Below are 19,863 nucleotides of genomic sequence, written 5' to 3'. Positions count from 1 at the left end.
ATTACATGGACAAGCATTAATAAACATGAAAACATGACATTACATCGCCAGAGTCCTTCAGATTTGAAATATATCCTATATTTAAAAAATTAGTGAACTTCACTAGATATGAAGACAGAATTTCACAGCTATGCATCAGCAGTGTTTAGTAACTTGGGTCCCACTTTATATTAGGTGGCCTTAACTGCTATGTACTTACATCACAAAATAAGTACAATGTATTTACTGTGTTCATATTGAATTGCAAAACACTTTTGCTGCTATTGAGGTGGGATATGGGTAAGGTTAGGGACAGATTAAGTGGTATGGGTAGATTTTAGGGTGGGGTAAAGTGTAAGGGATGGGTCAACAGTGTAATTATAAATGAAATTACAGAAATTAATTACATATAGGTATGTTTAAAAATAGAAGTACAATGTAAGAACATGTATGTACACAATAAGTGCATTGTATCAAATGATTAATTTAAATGTAAGTACATAGTAGTTAAGGCCACCTGATATAAAGTGGGTCCGTAACTTGCATAATTATTAGTCTCATGTATATAAATGGTAGGTTCATTTAGAAAAGAAAATTTAAAGGAAAAAAAGAACTGGTGTGAATCAGTAATTTACTTTCCATTGTGTGAATGTAGTCATATAACCCATTAAAAAGTAACTGCAATCTTGGAATCTGATTACATAATCCAGATTACATGTACTCAGTTACATACATGGTCTATGACCGTTATCTTTATCTCTCCCCCTCAAAGCCTTGTCTTCATCTGTGTTAAATTCAGTATGGCGCCTAAACCTGCTAAGGTCTATTGTGGAATTTTGAATGTCGGAACTGAATTAATTATAAAGAAAAAACATGGAAACCATTACACAATTACTAATAAAGACTACATATTTATTAAAAAACAAAAAAAAAACAATCATGAAAGTGAAACGTATAAAATGTATCAAAAGACATTTCCTGTGCTGTACCTCACAGACTGATATACATGCCTGGAATACTGCAGTATATCTATACAGAGTAAATAAGTAATATATTATCTACAAAGACAGAAAGACATTCATTGCAAAACCAAGCAATTCTGCCAACCAGCAGCTGAGGCCTAGACAATCAATCAAAAGAAATGAAAAGATGAAAAAGAAAAGAAGACTTGCAGTTTCAGTGGTTACTCATTTGTGGCCAAAATGATTTTTTGCCAAAATTGTCTATTATTTTCACACACACACACACACACAGGTTTCCATTTTTTGTGGCGACTTTCCATAGGCGTAAGTGTTTTTATACTGTACAAACCATATTTTCTATCGCCCTACACCTAAACCTACATAGCCGGAAAATGTTCTGCTATTTCAGATTTTCAATACATTCCATTCTGTGTGGTTTATAAGCTTGTTTCCTCATGGGGACCAAAAAATGTCCCCACTAGGTCAAAATTTACTGGTATTACTATACTTGTGGGAACATTTGGTCCCCATAATGTGATAAATACCAGGTACACACACACACACACACACGCACTACCCTTCAGTCTGAGTATCTAAGCATTATGACATCATCATCTCTTCGTGCATGGCTGTTGTCAAAGAAGCGGTCGCCGGGGAACTGGATCAGGTCACCTTCTTCAGCCAGTTGTCTGCCACTCTGATAACCGCTGAATTCAGAAGAGACACAGGTAGTGGCCACAGTAGAGCGAAATGGATGTCTGGTTGAGTACATGTGACGTACATGTGCATGAGTGGCCGACTTCCTGCTTCTGATCCGCCTCTTCAACACACGCCCCAGCCAGACTCCGCCCACCAGAAGGAGAAGCAGCGCATTGGCCGCCAGGGCTGCTACTGTGACAAGCTGTAGGTTGACTTCACCTGTCACCGAGGGCAAAAGTGTTACAAATCCAGTGCAGTGATCTCTGGGGGCAACCTGGCACAAAGCACCACCCACAACGCTCTCCACACAGGTGATGTAGGTGGAGTCTGGGCGGAGCTCTTGGAGGGTCACCGCCCGGTCAGATCCATCTGTGTAAACATAGCGTGGGAAGCGGAAAGCAAGGCCGAAACGGTCAAATAAAACCCGAAAGAGAAGTTCTTTCCCATGAACTAGTCCAACATCAGGAATTGTGCTCCAGCGGACTGTGGCTGTACTGGAAGTGACATCTTCCACGCTAACGTTCAGGATGGAGTGACGGTTGAACTGACATGCATCAGTGATCACCTCAATCCTTGAGTCATGATGCTTGGCTCTGTCTTGTAAGGGCAGGTTGAACTGCTCCTGTGGGGCCCAAGCAAAGGTGCTGTGGTTGTGGCCTGTCAAGAACGTGGCCATTGTCGTTGGATAATCAGATAAGGAGCCATTCCCTGTTTTCCCAGCTGTGGGTCTTGGCCTTGAGCTGACCAGTTTCCTCTTCTTCTTTCTGTCTAGTGTTGTCACAAGTCCTTGCTCCCCCTCATCCCCTTGGACACCTACATCTCCATGTTTTTCACCTTCTCGCTTCTCTTGTTCCTCCTTGAGAACTTGTGACTCCATTACTGCTCCACGGCTCTCCATTGGCTGAGGTTCTGACTTGCAGTAACCACTCATATTTCCCAGCTGGGAGTTGCTGACATAGTCCAAGTATTTTCCCGCCAGCACTGGGGGGTGAAGACAGCGCACAAACACGGTCAACAGCTTTCCCTGAGAATGCGCATGCGTCATCCAACTTCTAAGCTTTTCCATCCGGCAGTCGCAAGTCCAGTTATTCCCATTCAGTTCAACGTGAAACAAAACGCCGTTTGTGGCGAAAATTCCACCGGAGAGATTCATAAGACGGTTGTTCTTCAATTTTAAGATTTTTAGATGTGAAAGGTTGCCGAAAGCACCGGGGTCCACGCGAGATATGTGATTGTCACTGAAGTCCAGGTGCTCGATGCGCTCCAGTGGGTCTAGCAGACCAGCAGGGATCTCTGTCAGCTCGTTCCTGTCAATCTTGAACTCTTTAACTCGCACGAGCCCCTTGAGCGCTTCGCTGTCCAGCTTTGATATCTTGTTGTGGCTCAACGAAAGTTTTGTTAGCTTTTTCAAGTTCTGAAAGACGTGATTGCCAATTAGTTTTATGTGGTTGTCTGCGATTAGAAGAGTTGTTAGTGACTTGAGATGGGAAAACATGATAATGTCGCGCAGTTCTGTTTGTTTATTATCTGATAAGTTTAAAAACTGCAGTTTGCTGAGCCGCGCGAATGCATTGCGGTCAATATGGCGAAGCTGGTTTGATTCTAAGTGCAGAAACATTAAATTTGTCAGTCCTTTGAAGACGGATTCTTTTAAAAACTCAATTAAATTTCCATCAAGTCTCAGTTTGACTAAACTATTTAAATGGCTAAAAGGTTCGGAAACAAAGTCATTGATTTCGTTGTTATTGCTATATAATATTGTGAGTTTTTGGAGCGACTGTAGAGTCCCAGGTTGTATTGTCGAGATTAAGTTGTTGCCCAGATATAGCTCCTCCAGCAAGGAGAGTTTCTCGAATGCTTTAGGGTGTATATTCCTTATTTGGTTAAACTGGAGATTTAGCCTGATCAGGTTCCCATAGCGCATGAAGTCGAACGCGCTAAGGTTGTGAATGAAGTTTCCCGCGAGACCGAGAACCAGCACGTCCCCTGCGCGCTCCACCTGCGGCGCTTTGGGCACCGCGCGCAGACCGCGATTTGCGCAGAGGATATGCTGCGCGTGCTGGCACTCGCATCGCTCGGGGCAAATGGCCCAACCAGGCGCGAAGAAAAAAAGCGCTCCACTGCCGAACAAAAGAACGTTATAGAGTAAGTATGCCATTCCAGTGATGAGCAAATAACAAGCCACTCAACACATTCCTTTGTTTCAGTCCAGGTTCGCCAAGTTCTTCCTCGCTAGGAATTGAAGCTTTACAGATGCATTGCCGCCCGGATACAGGCATTTAGATTACCTATAAGACGAATGCATAATACATTTTAGCTGTATTGATATATCCATGCACATCCGTTGCGAGCTGATGTAGCTCCAGCCGAGGAAACATTTGCCTCCGTCAGACCCGCTCATCCCCCAAGAAGTCATCTGTTGCAGATTACACACACACACACACACACACACATATACACACACACGCCATAGTCATCTTCGAGTTCAGGCACGGATCAGCCCGCCCCACTCCCCTCCAGATGTGGACATTACAGTTACTAAACGACATGGGCTATGCACTCGTACAGAAATCTGCTTTACAGATTTTGGTTCAGATTCATTTGAACGATTCCTCAGGTTGCATTAAAGATTATTTTAATACGCTTTGTTCAAGAATTATGGGGAGAAATATAAATGCTATTGATATTACATTTACTGCCTATTAACAGCATGTTTCCAAATGATAATTTCATATTGCAGCATGACATATAACAAATCAGGAAAGCAATTCTGGCAATGATTTGTTTACCCAGACTTTATTATGACTTTTTCAAATTTTTAGAAGCAGTATAAATCCAATTTAAATTATTGGGCCTAAATATATATATTAAATAAAAATGCTAAAACCAACTGATATTGATATTTCATTCAGTAATTTTATTAAATGCCACTAATGGTTCAAAAATTTTCAGAGGGACCAGCTGAAAGTTAATGACTTGTGAATCAGAATCATTCACCCAAAAATAAAAATTCTGTCATTAATTACTCACCCTCATGTTGTTCCAACCCGTAAGACCTTCATTCATCTTCGGAACACAAATTAAGATATTTTTGATGGAATCTGAGAGCTCTCTGATCCTCCTATAGACAGCAAGGATCCTTACACGCTCAAGGTCCAGTAACATAGCAAGGACATTGGTAAAATAATCCAAGTAAAATCACGGGTTCAACCGTAATTTTAGGAAGCTACATGCACAAAAGAAAACAAAAATAACAACTGAACGTAAACAACGTATGCTATTCTGTGTCAGCTGTGCCACACAGATATGTTGCCAGTTGCGCTTCGTGTGTCACGAGTTTGAATCCCCATACCACCCTCTCTCTCACTTTGTTTACTGTAAAATAGTGTCCTATCCTATTAAAAAGCAAAAAATAAATAAAAAAAAAACTTTATCTGGCTCCTAAGAGAACTGGACAACAATGGTTGTTATAGGCTATGTTGTGTGCTGTACAAGCATTGCAGTAACAATAAAAAAATGCATGTTCCAAAATGGAAATGAACGTCATGAAAATTATTAGTTCTTTATATTTTCAAAATGGAACCAGTTCTGAATAAGAACCAGTGCTTGGTTCCCAACTCAACACGTGTGCAAGAAAAAGCAAATTAACGTTCTTCCCACGAAGGTCCCACAGGGCTCGATCTTGGACTCCACTGCTTGTTTAAAAAGCACCGTCAGGGAGAAAAATAGAAAAGTAAAGAAAGGGAATTTCAGACCAAATTTCTGTCTCAGGCCGTGTGCCAGGTCATGGGAAGGATTGAGGAGCGAGCTCTCTTGGGTGCGTGGGGTAGACTTCACTCAATTGCAAAATCCTAGAACTTATAAGTGTGATGTATTTGCAAAGAAATAGCATGTCAAATAAAAGTTATCGTGGAATAATTCAGTTTTTCATTACTTTTCTAAATCCAACAAGAACATAGTAAATAACGTCCACTCAACTAAGTGAAAGGTCCAGATGTTTCATATTTCCTTTTAGCTCAAAACATTCAACGTGGAGTAGGGCTGAAGTGAACAGTGTTGATAATTATTCTGACTGCCGATTAGATCTAAAAAAAAAAAAAACAATTTACTTGGCAAAGAAATTATAGGTTAGCAATGATCTGATTGGCACATTTGGTTTTATGACTTGTAAGCCAATATGGCAAGAAAAATACATGGACAAACATACTTGTATATCTTCTCTGTACCCTGAGATGTGTTTGCATGTGTGTGTTTCCAATGAGGAACCCCCACACCCCGGGGGTCATTTCCTGTCTAGTCCTCATATGAATTTGTGGCCTGACACACACTAAGCCACGATGAAGAAAACTGTTGTGTGTACACAAAATGCGCTTGTGGGAGAAAATAATATCACCACACAACTGACTTAATTCAAGTTACCCTGGAAAGAATAAAAGGCATGCGATTGAAAAGAAAAAGAGTAAAATGAGTGGAGAAAGAAAAAGGGATCATGTGCCATTAGCCTCAAAATTGCACAACCAATAGCAAGGAATGGAAAGAGCATAAGAGATATGGAAAAGAGAGAGCAGGAGGAGAAAATTGTAAAAAGGACCAAGGGAAAACAGACTATTAGAAAAAAGAAAGAAACAGACGGAGAATGAAAAATTGAAGAATTTCTAATAAAGTGTCTGTTGCCAGAGACTGATGCACATGGTTTTCATGAACCAAGTCTCTGAATAGCTAATCAGAGTGATTTAGCAGCACTATGCCTACTGTAAAATAATTAATTATGTGCACAAAGTCACACACTTGTACAAAAAAACAGTAGTGTTCTCATGTGTGTATACACTTAGGCAAAAATTGAGAGTTCCCCAAATGTTAGTACATTGTTCAATCTTGGTTATTTCTTTTGGAAACAAACTTCTAATGTTCTAGGAATGTTCTTTTCAGGTGGTTGTAACCATCTTTTAACGTTCTCCAAATGTTGCAGGGAGCTTTTGTGTGACAAATTAATAAGAACCATCAAAGAATGTTCTTTAATGGTTATTTTAGGTTTTATAAACCATAAACGAACCTTCCCAGAACCTAAATTGTTAGCTTAGACAGATCTTCTGACATCATCTTTATTGTATCTCTGTATGTTTAATTTGCATAGTGTCGCTACAACACACAGCACAAACATATATGCACACACACACTCAAACACATCTCATTCTTAGTCTCTCTCTCATGAGGGTACATGTCTCTTAGTAACGATCACCCTCTCTGAGAAAGCAGGAAGGTTGCCTATTGGAAACACATGCTGCCTTATTGATGAACAACAGCTTTCCATAAAAACACATCACTCATTTAGCCTATTCATTCACCTAAAAAACCAAAGGCAAAATGATCAACTCCAAAACCCATCTAACAATACAATATGTGTATTGGCAATTGTTGTTCTCATTCTTTTATTCATTGTGATAAATGAAAGTGTGAATTATTTTACATTTCTGTCCATCTTCAGGGTTTTTAGCTCTTGCAACTGTGTATATCTCTGTATCAGTATTCGTGAGAACAAGAGAAAAAGGGGAAGAAAAGGAAAAGAGAGATTTGAGGGGTTGACATGAGCAGCAGCTGGTTGGGTCATTAAGTTCTTTAACCTAGATCTGCTGTGCAGACTTTAACTCTCTACTGCCCTTTACACAGTATAAGTCTGTGTATATCTGTGGAGTCAACCTGCTGAGAAAGTAAAACAGGCAAAAAGGAACTTATGTCACTATAACACCTATACTGTAAAAGTGTATGCGTGCATCTGCATCTTTTAATATCATGGCAGTTGATCTCTAAAGTGATAGTTCATTTAAAAATCAAAATCCAGCCCATAATTTACTCACCCTCATGCAGCTTCACAACTGAATGACCAAAAAAGAAGAGTGTTTGAACTGTTTTTGACTCTACAAGGAAAGTTGGTGGGGTCCTAAAAACATTTAAATCCATTGACTTTCATTATAAGGACAAAAAACACAATTTTGTAATGTCCTTAATTTGTGTTCCACAAACACACAAATAAACAAACAAAAAAGTCATAGAGGCTACACATTTGGAATGACATGAGAGTGAGTGAGTTCTGATATCATATTTTTAGGGTAACTATCCACAATTTTTTTCTATATCCTAATGTTATAATAGACCGTCGGGTTAGACACCATATTGAATTTAACGTCCATTAAAACGGGGTTCGGGACATACTTCAGTCTTTACAATGGTACGCACTATACAAAAGTTCTAAAATGTGTAATTTTTGCAACTCACTATTTCCCAAACTGTTTCATAGAGTTTTGTCTATTAATTAATTATTTTTTTCATAAAAGACGTTTCGTCAGCTGAACAATCGCACAGTACAATCCATTGAACGCACTGCACTTCTATCAGAGACTATACAAAGGGCTGCTGCCGACTTTATTTCAGTATGGTGATCCATTTCTGGTCTCAGCCTCAGAAATCATGCCCACGGACCGCTGGCTGAACGTCTGATGCACATCGCACACAAAATTGGAAACACTTCAGGTGTTCTGAAGTCGTCATCGGATTGGTTGATTTCTACAGAATTTCCGGGAGATATGTGTCACATTCTTTAACGTTCTACCTGGAAACAAAGATGCCATGATGCCAAACCCTCTCTTGAAAGAACAAAGCCATCGTGTTTACAACTGTGACAATGAGCGCTTATTAGGGTCAACTAAAGCTGGATTTTCAAAAGTATGTGAAATGTTTAAAGTTTGCGGCATTATACTCTTTAAAATACGTCCAAAAGTTTTACACAACGGTCTGTTATAGATAAACTAACAATTGTGCTTCATTGTTTGTTTGTTTTTTATTGCTGAAGAGTGCTGAACCTTCTTCTCCTGCTTTCTACTTTAAAGACGTCAATTTACTTTTCCTTTAGCCTGAGGTTTATTCATTACACTTTTTGGTGTGAAAGGGCTTTAATTAGAATTTTAATTAGAACATTTGCTATAATTAGAACTTCTTGTATTAAAAAACAATCAAGCCCTGCTCATATTTAAAAAGTAACGCAAAAGTAACGTAACGCATTACTTTCTATAAAAAGTAGCTAAGTAACGTAATTAGTTACTTTTTTTAGGGAGTAACGCAATATTGTAATGCATTACTTTTAAAAGTAACTTTCCCCAACACTGCCAAGGACACAAGGCGCTTATGGCAGGGATTTCGGACCGCAACAGGCTACAAGCCTGTCAGTACAGGTGACTGACAATGACCCCTCCCTACCAGATAACCTCAACACCTTTTTTTCTCGGTTTGAGATCACAGACAACAGAGCAGCACAAAGGCAAGCACTGCCTCTTACCAACCAGGCATTTCAGCTGACGGCAGACAGTGTGAAGGGGGTTTTTTCAACCCCCAGAAGGCTGCCGGTCCAGATCATATTCCAGGTTGTGTGTTGAAGGAATGTTCAGAACAGTTGAAAGATGTCTTTACGGACATATTTAACATCTCTCTTAGCCAAACCAGAGTGCCCACCAGTTTCAAAAGCGCCACTATAATACCTTTGCCCAAGACATCAAATCCAGTCTCCATGAATGACTACCGTCCGGTAGCCTTGACCCCAGTAGCTATGAAATGTTTTGAGCAGCTTGTCATGAATCATATGAAGTCATGCCTCCCAATTAGTTTGGACCCATTACAATTTGCATATAAAGTGAACCGGTCTACAGAGGATGCCCCGTCCACTCTGCTCCACCTCACTTTGACACACTTGAAAAATAGGAACACTTATGCCAGAATATTGTTAATTGATTTTAGCTCTGCGTTCAATACAATCTTGCCACAACAGCTTATTGAAAAGTTGTTGTTGCTGGGTGTGGATCCTGGCATATGCACATAGAGTTTGGACTTTTTGACAGAGAGATGGCAGACAGTCCGATTGGGCAGCACAAAATCTAAGATGATAACAGTGAGCACAGCGGTTTCATCAGTCCCTTGAAAATGGTCTCAGAGCACACCTGGCCCATGGGTGTCCTTTCAGTCAGGCCATTCGCCTCACCCTGCTGCACTACAGGGCCTCTCATCATTGCACCACGGGTGTTGTCCCTGCTTTTCTCATGTTGGGTAGGGAGCTCAGTTTGCAGCTTGATCGGCTCCGCCCACCTGTGCCCCTGAAGCCTCCCCCAGGAGTTAAAGCTTCTGTTTCTTGCCAACAGTGCCGGATGAAAATACAGTTAGTCAAACGTAAGCATGCCAAAATGCTAAACCCTAAAAAGGTCTGTCTCTGTTGGAGAAGGTTGTTCTGTTTTGTGATAAGAAAGGGAGTGAAGTGTTGATATCTGAAGTAAACAAATAAGCACAGAGTTACAAAAAAAGAACTCTCTGTTTCCTGGTCTTTTGTACACCATAGTCTCCTAAGCGATTGAGGCGATTTGATGTTGGATGTTATAATGAACATAGCAGTCTCCATTTACTCCTGACATTAGAGCCGCTAAAGACACAGTGGATTATGTTTGTTTTTGAAGGGAATCCACCTCTGATCTACCTAAATGCATCCATGGTCGTGCAAATCATTTGTGATCCAACTTCACCTACAGAAGAAGTGAGTATAAGGTTTTTCCATTAATCTATGCAAATCGCCTTTCCTAATAATATGCTAGTTAGCAAGTTCTGCGGCTAAATGTAAAACAGTATGGCTCATCACCCCATGGAAGAGAGATGTGGGGCATGCAAAAAAATGGTTTGCTGTGAAAAGAGCTTTTGACAAAGTGAAAAGGGTTGTTTTACTCTACCATTGAGAATTTTTTACCAACGGATGTTATAGACTTTTCATTAAGATTCTAAAGAATCATATCTACTTGTGGAAAACAAGCATATGATGACACCTTTAGTGCCATCTGTGCAAGAATAAAGTTCAACAAACTTAATACCAATACAGTGGGAGTAAATATGCTTTTATCAGTGTTTTTTGATCAACATGACCAAATATAACAGTGCGACTACAGTAAAAACGTTTTTACTGTTAAAAAACACAGATTTGTGAGCATTATTGGAATTGAATTCTTAGAATAAACACGCAACACACATCGTCCTTGCCATCACAGAATTCCAACCCAAGCCGTCAAACCGACGTCATCAGAGAAGGAACGCCATTCCAGAGTGGAAGCAAATGATCAGATTTTGATTAAAGATTAAATTTTTTTTCAGTGGATTAACTTGCATGGATTAATTGTTCACTTTAAGACTAACAAAGTGCGTTAACATAATATTGTAAATTTTGATTTCACACAGACTTGAAAAATAAGCTTTTTTAACTGTATTTGAGCAAAAGAAACAATACTTATGATACAGTTGTTGTCAGATTGCATTGGTGATTTCAAATATGATTTTTTTTTCATTGTGAGCTTGATGAAAAGTTTTGGAGAATTTGATGTTTCCCCTTTCAAAGAGACAGGAGCTGCACTTGCATGTCCGAGAGGCATTTCAAAGATGGCCGCCGAGTGAAATTACTTGCTTTAAAGGGACTTTTATTGTATCCCTCACAGCCTTGTTTTCATTCCTGTCAACAATTAAACATGGCGCGGCCCTTACATCTGTTTACCCAAGGCTGGAACTACACAATTTATTCCCGGAGTTTTGCCCCAATTTTAAGTGGTCTCAGTGGCTGTGAACTGTGGCTGCTAAAACACACACTTCTGTCACAGTGGTTGGTGAACAGTGAAACAACAGTAACCATAACAGCACCTACTGGTCACAGTCATTTAATATGAGGTTTAATGAGGGTATTAAACACTTTGCACTGTTTTTGTTTTATGCAAATACTGTAACATTTGTAAGGCATGGAAGAAACAAACCATCAGCCTTGTAATGGTCAGCCACATATGGTTTGGAGAGAAGTATCAGTTGTTCTCCTGAGTGCTACCAGTGAAAAGGGTTACATCTGGAAAAAATTAAAACTTTTACACCAAGAGAGATGTGTGTGTGTGTGTGTGTGTGTGAGAGAGAGAGAGGAATAGGCAGCTCTTGTGAGTTGGATGTTCCACATCATTGCGCTGTACTAGATTATTTCTTTCATCTCTTTACTCTTTCTAGATAACACACATACGCACGCAATACTAACTAAAACAAATCTTAGGTTTTAAATAATGCTGATAAGAATCAAAGAGAACTCAAGCTTCAAGATGTTGTTGTTCTTTTGGCCTGCGCATGAGTAAAATGCGAGCAGCGCCACCTGCTGGTTGTTTTGTAGTATTGTACACATTTAGAGTGGCTGCACTTTGACAAAAGCAACATTCTAATCATCTGGAGGTTTTGTAAGAATAAAACATGTTAATAAACAGCTGCCGATGATGTTTTTGCCTTATGTGGTGCTTCCAAACTCAACTGTTATTTGAACAAGAGCAACTGTGTTTTGTTGTGAAAACAACTATTTAAATTACAATGGTCTTACCATAGAAATGACAGGACAATGTAAAACGTATGCAGATCTTCTTCCTGTATACAAAGGGGTGAAATTCTTTTGCATTTTCTCAAATGTTATCTTTTTTTTTTATTACAACTGATATTATCAGCATTTAAATTTTGAGCCAATTGTTAAGTTTAAGTGATAATGTTGCATTTCAGAATTACCTTAATAACAACAGCACCCAGGCTGCTTGAACTCCACAAATCTGTTCAGAACCCGATGACCATGTTTCTGATTAAGATTTGAAAAAAATATATATTAGATTTGTAACATTTTGGATCCAACTCTCATTCATTTATAGACTCAAGACACATAACAACTGCACACTATAGCGCATGAACATGCAAAAATACAGATGACTCATGCACACACGTAAGGACACACACACACAAACAAACAGAGTAAGCACATTGCACAGTGAGATAAATTGGTGTTTCTGAATGAGAAGACCCACTCTACCAGTCTGACAGGCTGTTTTTCTCTGTCCTCTCTTACTCTCTCATGCTCAAAGAGAAAGAGAGAGAAAAGGCAGAGAGGGAGTGGTCACATAGAAAGAGAGAGATGACATACTAACCATATTTCAGCCAAGACCTTTTTGTTTTGGTGTCCATTTGAAATAAAACACCTAGAAGCAAACATTGAATGATGCACCTGTTACTATTTCAGCAATGCATTATGCAGGCCAGTACATCTGCAGGACAGTGCTGCATGGTGCATATTTGAAAAGTATATACTGAGAAATAAACACACTCCTTTGTATACTTTTTGTACATTTTATTGCATTACAAAATATTAAAGCAGCATTTGAGACAAATGATGGTAGAATTTTTTTAGGACTAACTTCACCTTTCAGAGGTGTTTTTTCCCATTATTTTTTAACTTACTGGCATTGAGGTAATTTTTCATGGATGTATAATGTCACTTTATCTCAAATACATTATATTAACAATAAACATGTTCTACAAAGTTTGACAACCAGAAAGTGTCCAGCACTTCTTGTCTTCACCTTGAAGAAAATATCTATGGCTTCATATTTTGAACCCTAGATAGACAGACAAAGAGAAAGAAAGAAAGAAAGAAAGAAAGAAAGAAAGAAAGCAACACTGTAAAAAATGATTCACGGGTTTTATGTTTTTGAGTGAAGGGAAACATCTATTAATGTTTAATGTTCAGTTATGTTTGACATTTGAAAGAGTTTCTGTTACATTGAAGTTTTCATTGCATAGTGCAATAGTTATTGTGCAGAAGAGTAGAGCTTATGGTTATGGATACTACTCCTCTAAAACAGTAAGACTTGTTCAGTGAGCAGTAGCTTGGCTAGTGCTAGTGCAGTACTTTCCAGTATTTCTCAAGTATTTTCCTACTTGAGCTGTTTGGCTGTATACAGTCTTTTAAATGTACAAAATAACTCAGTCAAATACAAACAGGCCTCACTCAAAATCACAGAATTTTGAGAATCAACTTAAAATAAATGAGCACATGTCACTAATTATATTAAATTCATTGTGTCATAGATTAATTTAGGAGATTTTACATGATTTTTTTCAGGTAGATTCCATTAAAAAATCAAGTCGTAAAAACTACTCAAAAATATTAAGTGTAATATTGTTACCATAATTTTTTAAGTAAATAGCCCGTTCCATTTTTTACAGTGAAGATAGATAGATAGATAGATAGATAGATAGATGATAGATAGATAGATAGATAGATAGATAGATAGATAGATAGATAGATAGATAGATAGATAGATAGATAGATAGATAGATAGATAGATAGATTGATGCTTTATTTTTTAAATTAACTGTTTTTTCCAATGCACTGTTAGATGCCAGTGTTTCCTGTCATAGCTAAGATATGATTGGGGAAGTCGTGGCCTAATGGTTAGAGAGTCGGACTCGTAATCGAAAGGTTGCGAGTTCGAGCCCCCGGCCGGCAGGAATTGTAGGTGGGGGGAGGGAATGTCCAGCGCTCTCTCCACCCTCAATACCACGACTGAGGTGCCCTTGAGCAAGGCACCGAACCCCCAATTGCTCCCCGGGCGCTGCAGCATGGCTGCCCACTGCTCCGGGTGTGTGTTCACGGTGTGTGTGTGTGTGTGTGGATTTGTTCACTACTCACTGCTGTGTGTGTGCACTTGGATGGGTTAAACGCAGAGCACCAATTTCGAGTATGGGTCACCATACTTGACAATACGTCACGACTTTACTTTACTTTATTTTAAAAACATTATCAAAGCTATCCAAGTATTTTTTTATGAATTTAAATCTGTATTTAACCTCAGAGCGTTCTCAAAGTAAAAAGAAGTGCTAAAGTCTGATTTTGTGGTGGCTGTGCTTTTAAATTAAAATATTATAATCTTAATTGAAGTGATGAAGGATTTTAAAAGTCTGACAGTCTGACAGTCTTCAGTGTTGAGTACTACTGTAACGTTAACCCAATCTGCTTTAAATGTTTGAAAATGATTAACAGTTTAGAAAAATTTCAGAAACTTAAATTTAGAAAAGTAATCAAAAAGTAACCAGTAACATTATTTTAATAAAGTAATTGAAATAGTTACACTATTTATTACATTTAAAATAGGGTAACTTGTAATCTGTAACATATTACATTTCCAAAGTAACCTTCCCAATACTTCCTAGAAAAATGTAATTTTGCGCAACTCTTTATTTACCTGGTGTGCAGTGTATATTAATTGAATGTAAGGTGGCTAGTATGTGCAGCATGTGTGCTTTGGATCCCTTTGGAAGAGAGGGAGTCCCCCAAGTATGCAGCAGGGCTAGTAACATAGACTCTTCCTGTACAGCCTCTCTTTAACCTTGTGTTGAATGATACTGCGGAAACCACATTCCTGGATATTTCCTATTTTCTCATTCTCACTCTCATTCTTTCTCTTTGTTTCACATGTTTCACAACTCTTATGAGTGACATTCCTCACTGTACCCGGTACCATCTCACAGAGAGCAGAGACTATTTCAGATGGCATTCCTGGCCTTAACTTCCTGTGGAATTTGCTGGTGCATAGAAAATAATTCAAATTAATGTGATTAAAAGTGAGCAAAATGTAATATTAAAAGATTGTTGCAATTGTATCATGCTAGCTTTATGATTTTATTTTTGTCTTTAAGCGCTATCCTTATAGGCCCGGTTTCACAGACAGAGCTTAGTTTAGGCCAGGACTAGGCGTTAGTTAAATTAGGATATTTAAGCAGCTTTTATAAAAATGACTTAGAAATGAACATCTTGAGACAAAACAATGGCACTGACATAATTTAAGATATCTCAGTGCAAGTTATTTTCAGCTGAGATTTCTAAAACATGCATTTTAGTCTGGGACTAGTCTTAAGCCTTGTTTATGAAACTGGGGGACTATGAGTTTGTCGTACTTATTATTATTATATAATTTACCATCTATATATATACACGTATATATATGTATATATATACATATAAATTTATATATGTATATACTGTAAGCCACACATCCAGTTGCAGTTGCAACAGGTAAGCAAGCAGATTTCCAGGTGCAAATCTACCATTTCAGCAATAATTTTGCAATTTGATATTACATATTATTCTATTGTAAACTTTTATGTTAATTTATATATTAAAGCAGCGATTACTGTAAATTGTATCCAAATGTCACTGTGGAAATGTACTAATTGTATGCTTAAACATAGGGTTTATCTTTCAGAAACAAATGTGATTTATGTGTATCTGCGATTATCTTTGTGAAAGAAAGAGGAAGACCCAAACTGAAAGAGACTGAAAGATATACTACAAACACATGAAAGACTGTGTAAATCTTGATGGTTCACAGTATGTGTGTAATGAAAACATTGGAACATTGTTGGCCAATAGTACAGTAGAAACTGGCATCAGTCCACATTTCATTTATCACTAAACTCTTACTTCAGGACAAGCTGGGAGTGACAAAATGTTGCAAGACCTCAAGGGATTCCCTCCAACAATGCCAGTACCCTGAGACTGCCTAAATGTAATCTATACTGATCAAAGTGATATGCGTAACACAGAGGGCTTGGATTGTTCAACTCTTTGTCTAAATGTCCTTTCTAATCCAGTCAACCAGAGTGAAATATAACTTCACACCACAGTTGTCACTGTATTCACTGTACAGGGGAGTCAAACATAACACAAGTCACTGTTCTGGTCTTAGCCTACACACTGCATTCTATATTCATGTGGGGCTTTAAGAATGACAGTCTAGAATAATGTTTCCATTGTTATTTCTGCAACATTTAAGACCGGCATGTGGCATCACTGCACTGCTTGGTGAAGTGGGAACACTACTCTTCTGTGTGAAGCTGACTTTCTCCAATATGAACTTGTTTTAGCTACAGCCTCGATTGATTTCGACGTTCAATCTATCAATAGACATTGACATAGTAGTGGAGGGTTGGGCTCGTTTGTTTAGATCACACAAGAATGCTCCCCACCTTGAAAAAAAAAGAAAAAAGTTTCACCGAAGGAAAAGCGACTCGATGTTCGTTCCCAGGGCAACCGCAAGCCCAACCTACAGCCATAGTAGAATTACCTGAATTCTTCTCACGTGACCGATCCCCAGGCCTTCCGGCCAATCAGAAGACAGGACAGGTGCGCTCATGATAGTTTCGGAGGTGGAATCTCAGGTACACTTGCAAACTGCGACGACACTATAAAGTCTTTCACGTAAGTTCAAATTTTGCGTGGCATATTCAGAACCTCCTCCAGGTGATGTTGGGCAAAGGATGATGTTACGTTTTCTCACAGACTAAGATAGCCTATCTATTCAGTCGAGTTATGCGCAAAACTGCGTCTCAGTGATTGAAGTCTTCGGATACGCGGGAGAGAAAGATGATTTTCACGCACCGTGATTTCTTCTGAGGATTCAGCGTCTCTGTTGTCTCAGCACACCTTTCATTTAGTGGAACCTCGGGCTGCGTTTATCTTGTTCTCATAATTTTTGTGCAGGTGAGTCGCTCAGGCTGATGATCAGGTTCGTTGTTGTGGCATGAATCATCACCTGTAAAAGACTCTCTGGAGCTTATAGCGCTGTAAACCTGTTCTGCATCACAGGACAATATCCTAGCTTGTTGTTTGTCTTGTATGACGTGAAACTCATTTGTTTTGTACAAATAAAGTTATTCGCAAATAGGTTTCAAATGGCATTCATACAGAATATTAGGCTACTTTAATACACATATTAGCCAATATGATAAACGTTCTTACAATTTCTTAATTAAAAGTCATTTTGTTATTTTGTATGAGTGTTGAAAAATGTTAGGTGGTGTAGGCCTAACTGAGATTTAAAACAACAGCAACTACAAAAATGATAAAACATATTTTGGAATAATAGCTATTTTATTATGATTTATTATTATTACGGTATTTCTTTAAAAATACGTAAAGCAATTTTAATATCAATGGTGTAGCCTAATCAACATGCATGAAGCCATTTTGTTGTCATGTGACAAAATCATAAAAAACTATAAGGTAAGATATTAGCTATATGAGAAAGAAAATCTGGAAAAAAATAAAATCCCAGAAAAGTAAAATATGTAACTCTCGTGACATATCTCATTAAATCTGAGATTTTGAATGGTATAGGCTATAGGCTACATTCATAATGTATTCAACCAACACGAATACAAAGTTTAGGCTACATTTCTAAGAACTTGACACGTGTTTTAAACTAGATTTTTAAAAAGATTTCTCTTACTTGTCATTGATCCCTAAGCAAATCCATTTTATAACAATAATGTATCTAGTAAAGGGAAGAGCTATATGCCTAGCCTATTTCATAAAGTGTATTAAACCTAATCTTTTACAGAGCTATCTCAGATTACACTGTGTTGTTGTTATTCTTGAATAGACATGTTGTGTCTATTGTTGTTCTTACGTCATAGCGTCATAAGCGTGGGTTTATAGATTACAATTAAATGGTAGAGGCTACACCTAAAAATAGATACAACATAGTTCTTTCCGGTTTAATGTTGAAGTAGTAACTTGATCGTATTTATTTATTGTCTGTTTAGTTTTCACAATGACTGAGAAAACAGCTCCCTGGTGGAGGTCTTTCGTGGGCAAGAGGAGAACGGCAGCCAGAGAATCGGCAGCGACACTGGAACAGGACCTCCGTAATCAGGCTTCAGCAGGGTCCACACAGCATCCATCCGCTGAACCGGATCAACGGCTCACTTCACAGACACGTCCAGCGAAAGAAGAGGGCAACCAATTACCGAGCGACGAAACATATGACGACTCCGCTGTTCAGCCAACTTTCAACGAGAGCTCCAATCGCCGCAGCCTCACCGTGTCCCGCTCCGGACGCTTCAAAGAGAAACGGAAGACGCGCGTCAGTCTTCCACAGAACCACGGAGATGAGGGGAAATCAGCCGAAGTCCAGTCAACGCACTAAATACGGCACTACCTCCATTCTGACACTGTTGAACTCAGTTTGACTCATGAATGCACTTATATGAAGTTATGAGGATAGCCTTTTGGAGTAAGTTATCCATATCACAGAAGCTTTATTTTCCAAATGCTGGAAATAATGGCATTTCCCTGCTGAAAAAAAAAAAAAAAACTTGTTTCTTAGTCTAGTCAGGCTAGTCTTTACAGGTTTTAGAGGGGTTTTTGGCACTTTACAATAGCTGGAAGACCAGATGGCTGACCAGTTGGGCCAGTCTGGATAACTGCCTAGATCAGCCTTAACCAGCGAAGACCAGCAAACCATAAGATGTTTTGTTTTTTCCCCAGCAGGGTTATTGGACATTCAGCAGAATCATTTTTGTGAAGGATACAATGTAATTTGTTTGAGATTTGTCATACATAATTTGCACTGTTTTGTGGTGTTACTGCAATATTTTATGAAGGACTGTACATCAGAAGGATTTAACAGCAACTATTTTAATAGTAACCAGTGTGCTGTAAGCACAGCCTTATCATGACTTGTTTTTAATGCTTGTGCATGCATGCCACAGATTTTTAAATGGGTTAGGGTAGTGGTCCTATCCGTCCAGAATCAGATTATTACTGTATATGCCTTGATAGTCATACATCCAACATGTCAGAAATCAAAGCCATGCGTTTTCTTGTGTGGTTTGTTTAAACTGAATCCAGGACACCTCGATAGTAGTGATTCGCTCTACTGCAAAACAGCAGTGCTACGTTTTCATTAGACAAACCAAAGATTCTATTCTTATGATGTTTAGTTAACAGAGAAGTCAAGAAAAGCAATATAACTAAACTATAAGATGTTAGATTAGCAAACAGTGTTTACAGTAGTTATATATATTATTGAAGACATGAGTTGAATTTGGTTACTATTCAGTCATCCTAAATTAGAATGGAACCTGATAATTGGGTTAAAAAACTGTGATCATACTGAGATTTAATCTGTTATTATGAGTGAAGCTGGTTGTTAGAGAAATAGGCCTCTGTAGCTTCACATGTTCAGACCCTTTGAGTAGGCAAGTTATGCACAGACAGATTTGAGATTTGTGTCTATAATGAAGATTTAGACAAGCATTGCAATCAGGAAAAAAAATGGAATATACTGTACTCGTATGCATTAGTTTGCTAAATTTAGCTTGGGAAGGAAGTGTTACTACATCAGATTTAAAATAAACGGATGATTTTCCATCTAAGGCATCCATTTGTGCATGTGCTGAGTTGTTTTTGCCCCTGAATGTGCTTACGTGTACGTGAGAGTTTTTTTATGGGTGGGGTAAACAGATAGCAATAGGTCATTATTAGAGGTACAGTATTTTAAACTCCATCAGTGTGTGCTAA

The 19,863-nt window shown here is 38.5% G+C and overlaps 1 protein-coding gene across 1 annotated transcript; it reads right to left on the bottom strand.

Annotated features, from left to right (window-relative positions):
* Nucleotides 1-878: 878 nt before the first annotated feature.
* Nucleotides 879-4,020, bottom strand: tril (TLR4 interactor with leucine-rich repeats). The gene has a single exon (XM_079442253.1). The coding sequence runs from the start codon at nucleotides 3,796-3,798 to the stop codon at nucleotides 1,522-1,524; it is 2,277 nt and encodes a 758-aa protein (XP_079298379.1). The 5' UTR covers nucleotides 3,799-4,020; the 3' UTR covers nucleotides 879-1,521.
* Between the last annotated feature and the right edge of the window lie 15,843 nt (nucleotides 4,021-19,863).

This window comes from Barbus barbus (assembly GCF_936440315.1).
Source record: "Barbus barbus genome assembly, chromosome: 19".
Taxonomy (NCBI): Eukaryota; Metazoa; Chordata; class Actinopteri; order Cypriniformes; family Cyprinidae; genus Barbus; species Barbus barbus.
Note: the sequence above shows the minus strand (reverse complement) of the source record. Positions and strands in the feature narration are given on the sequence as shown.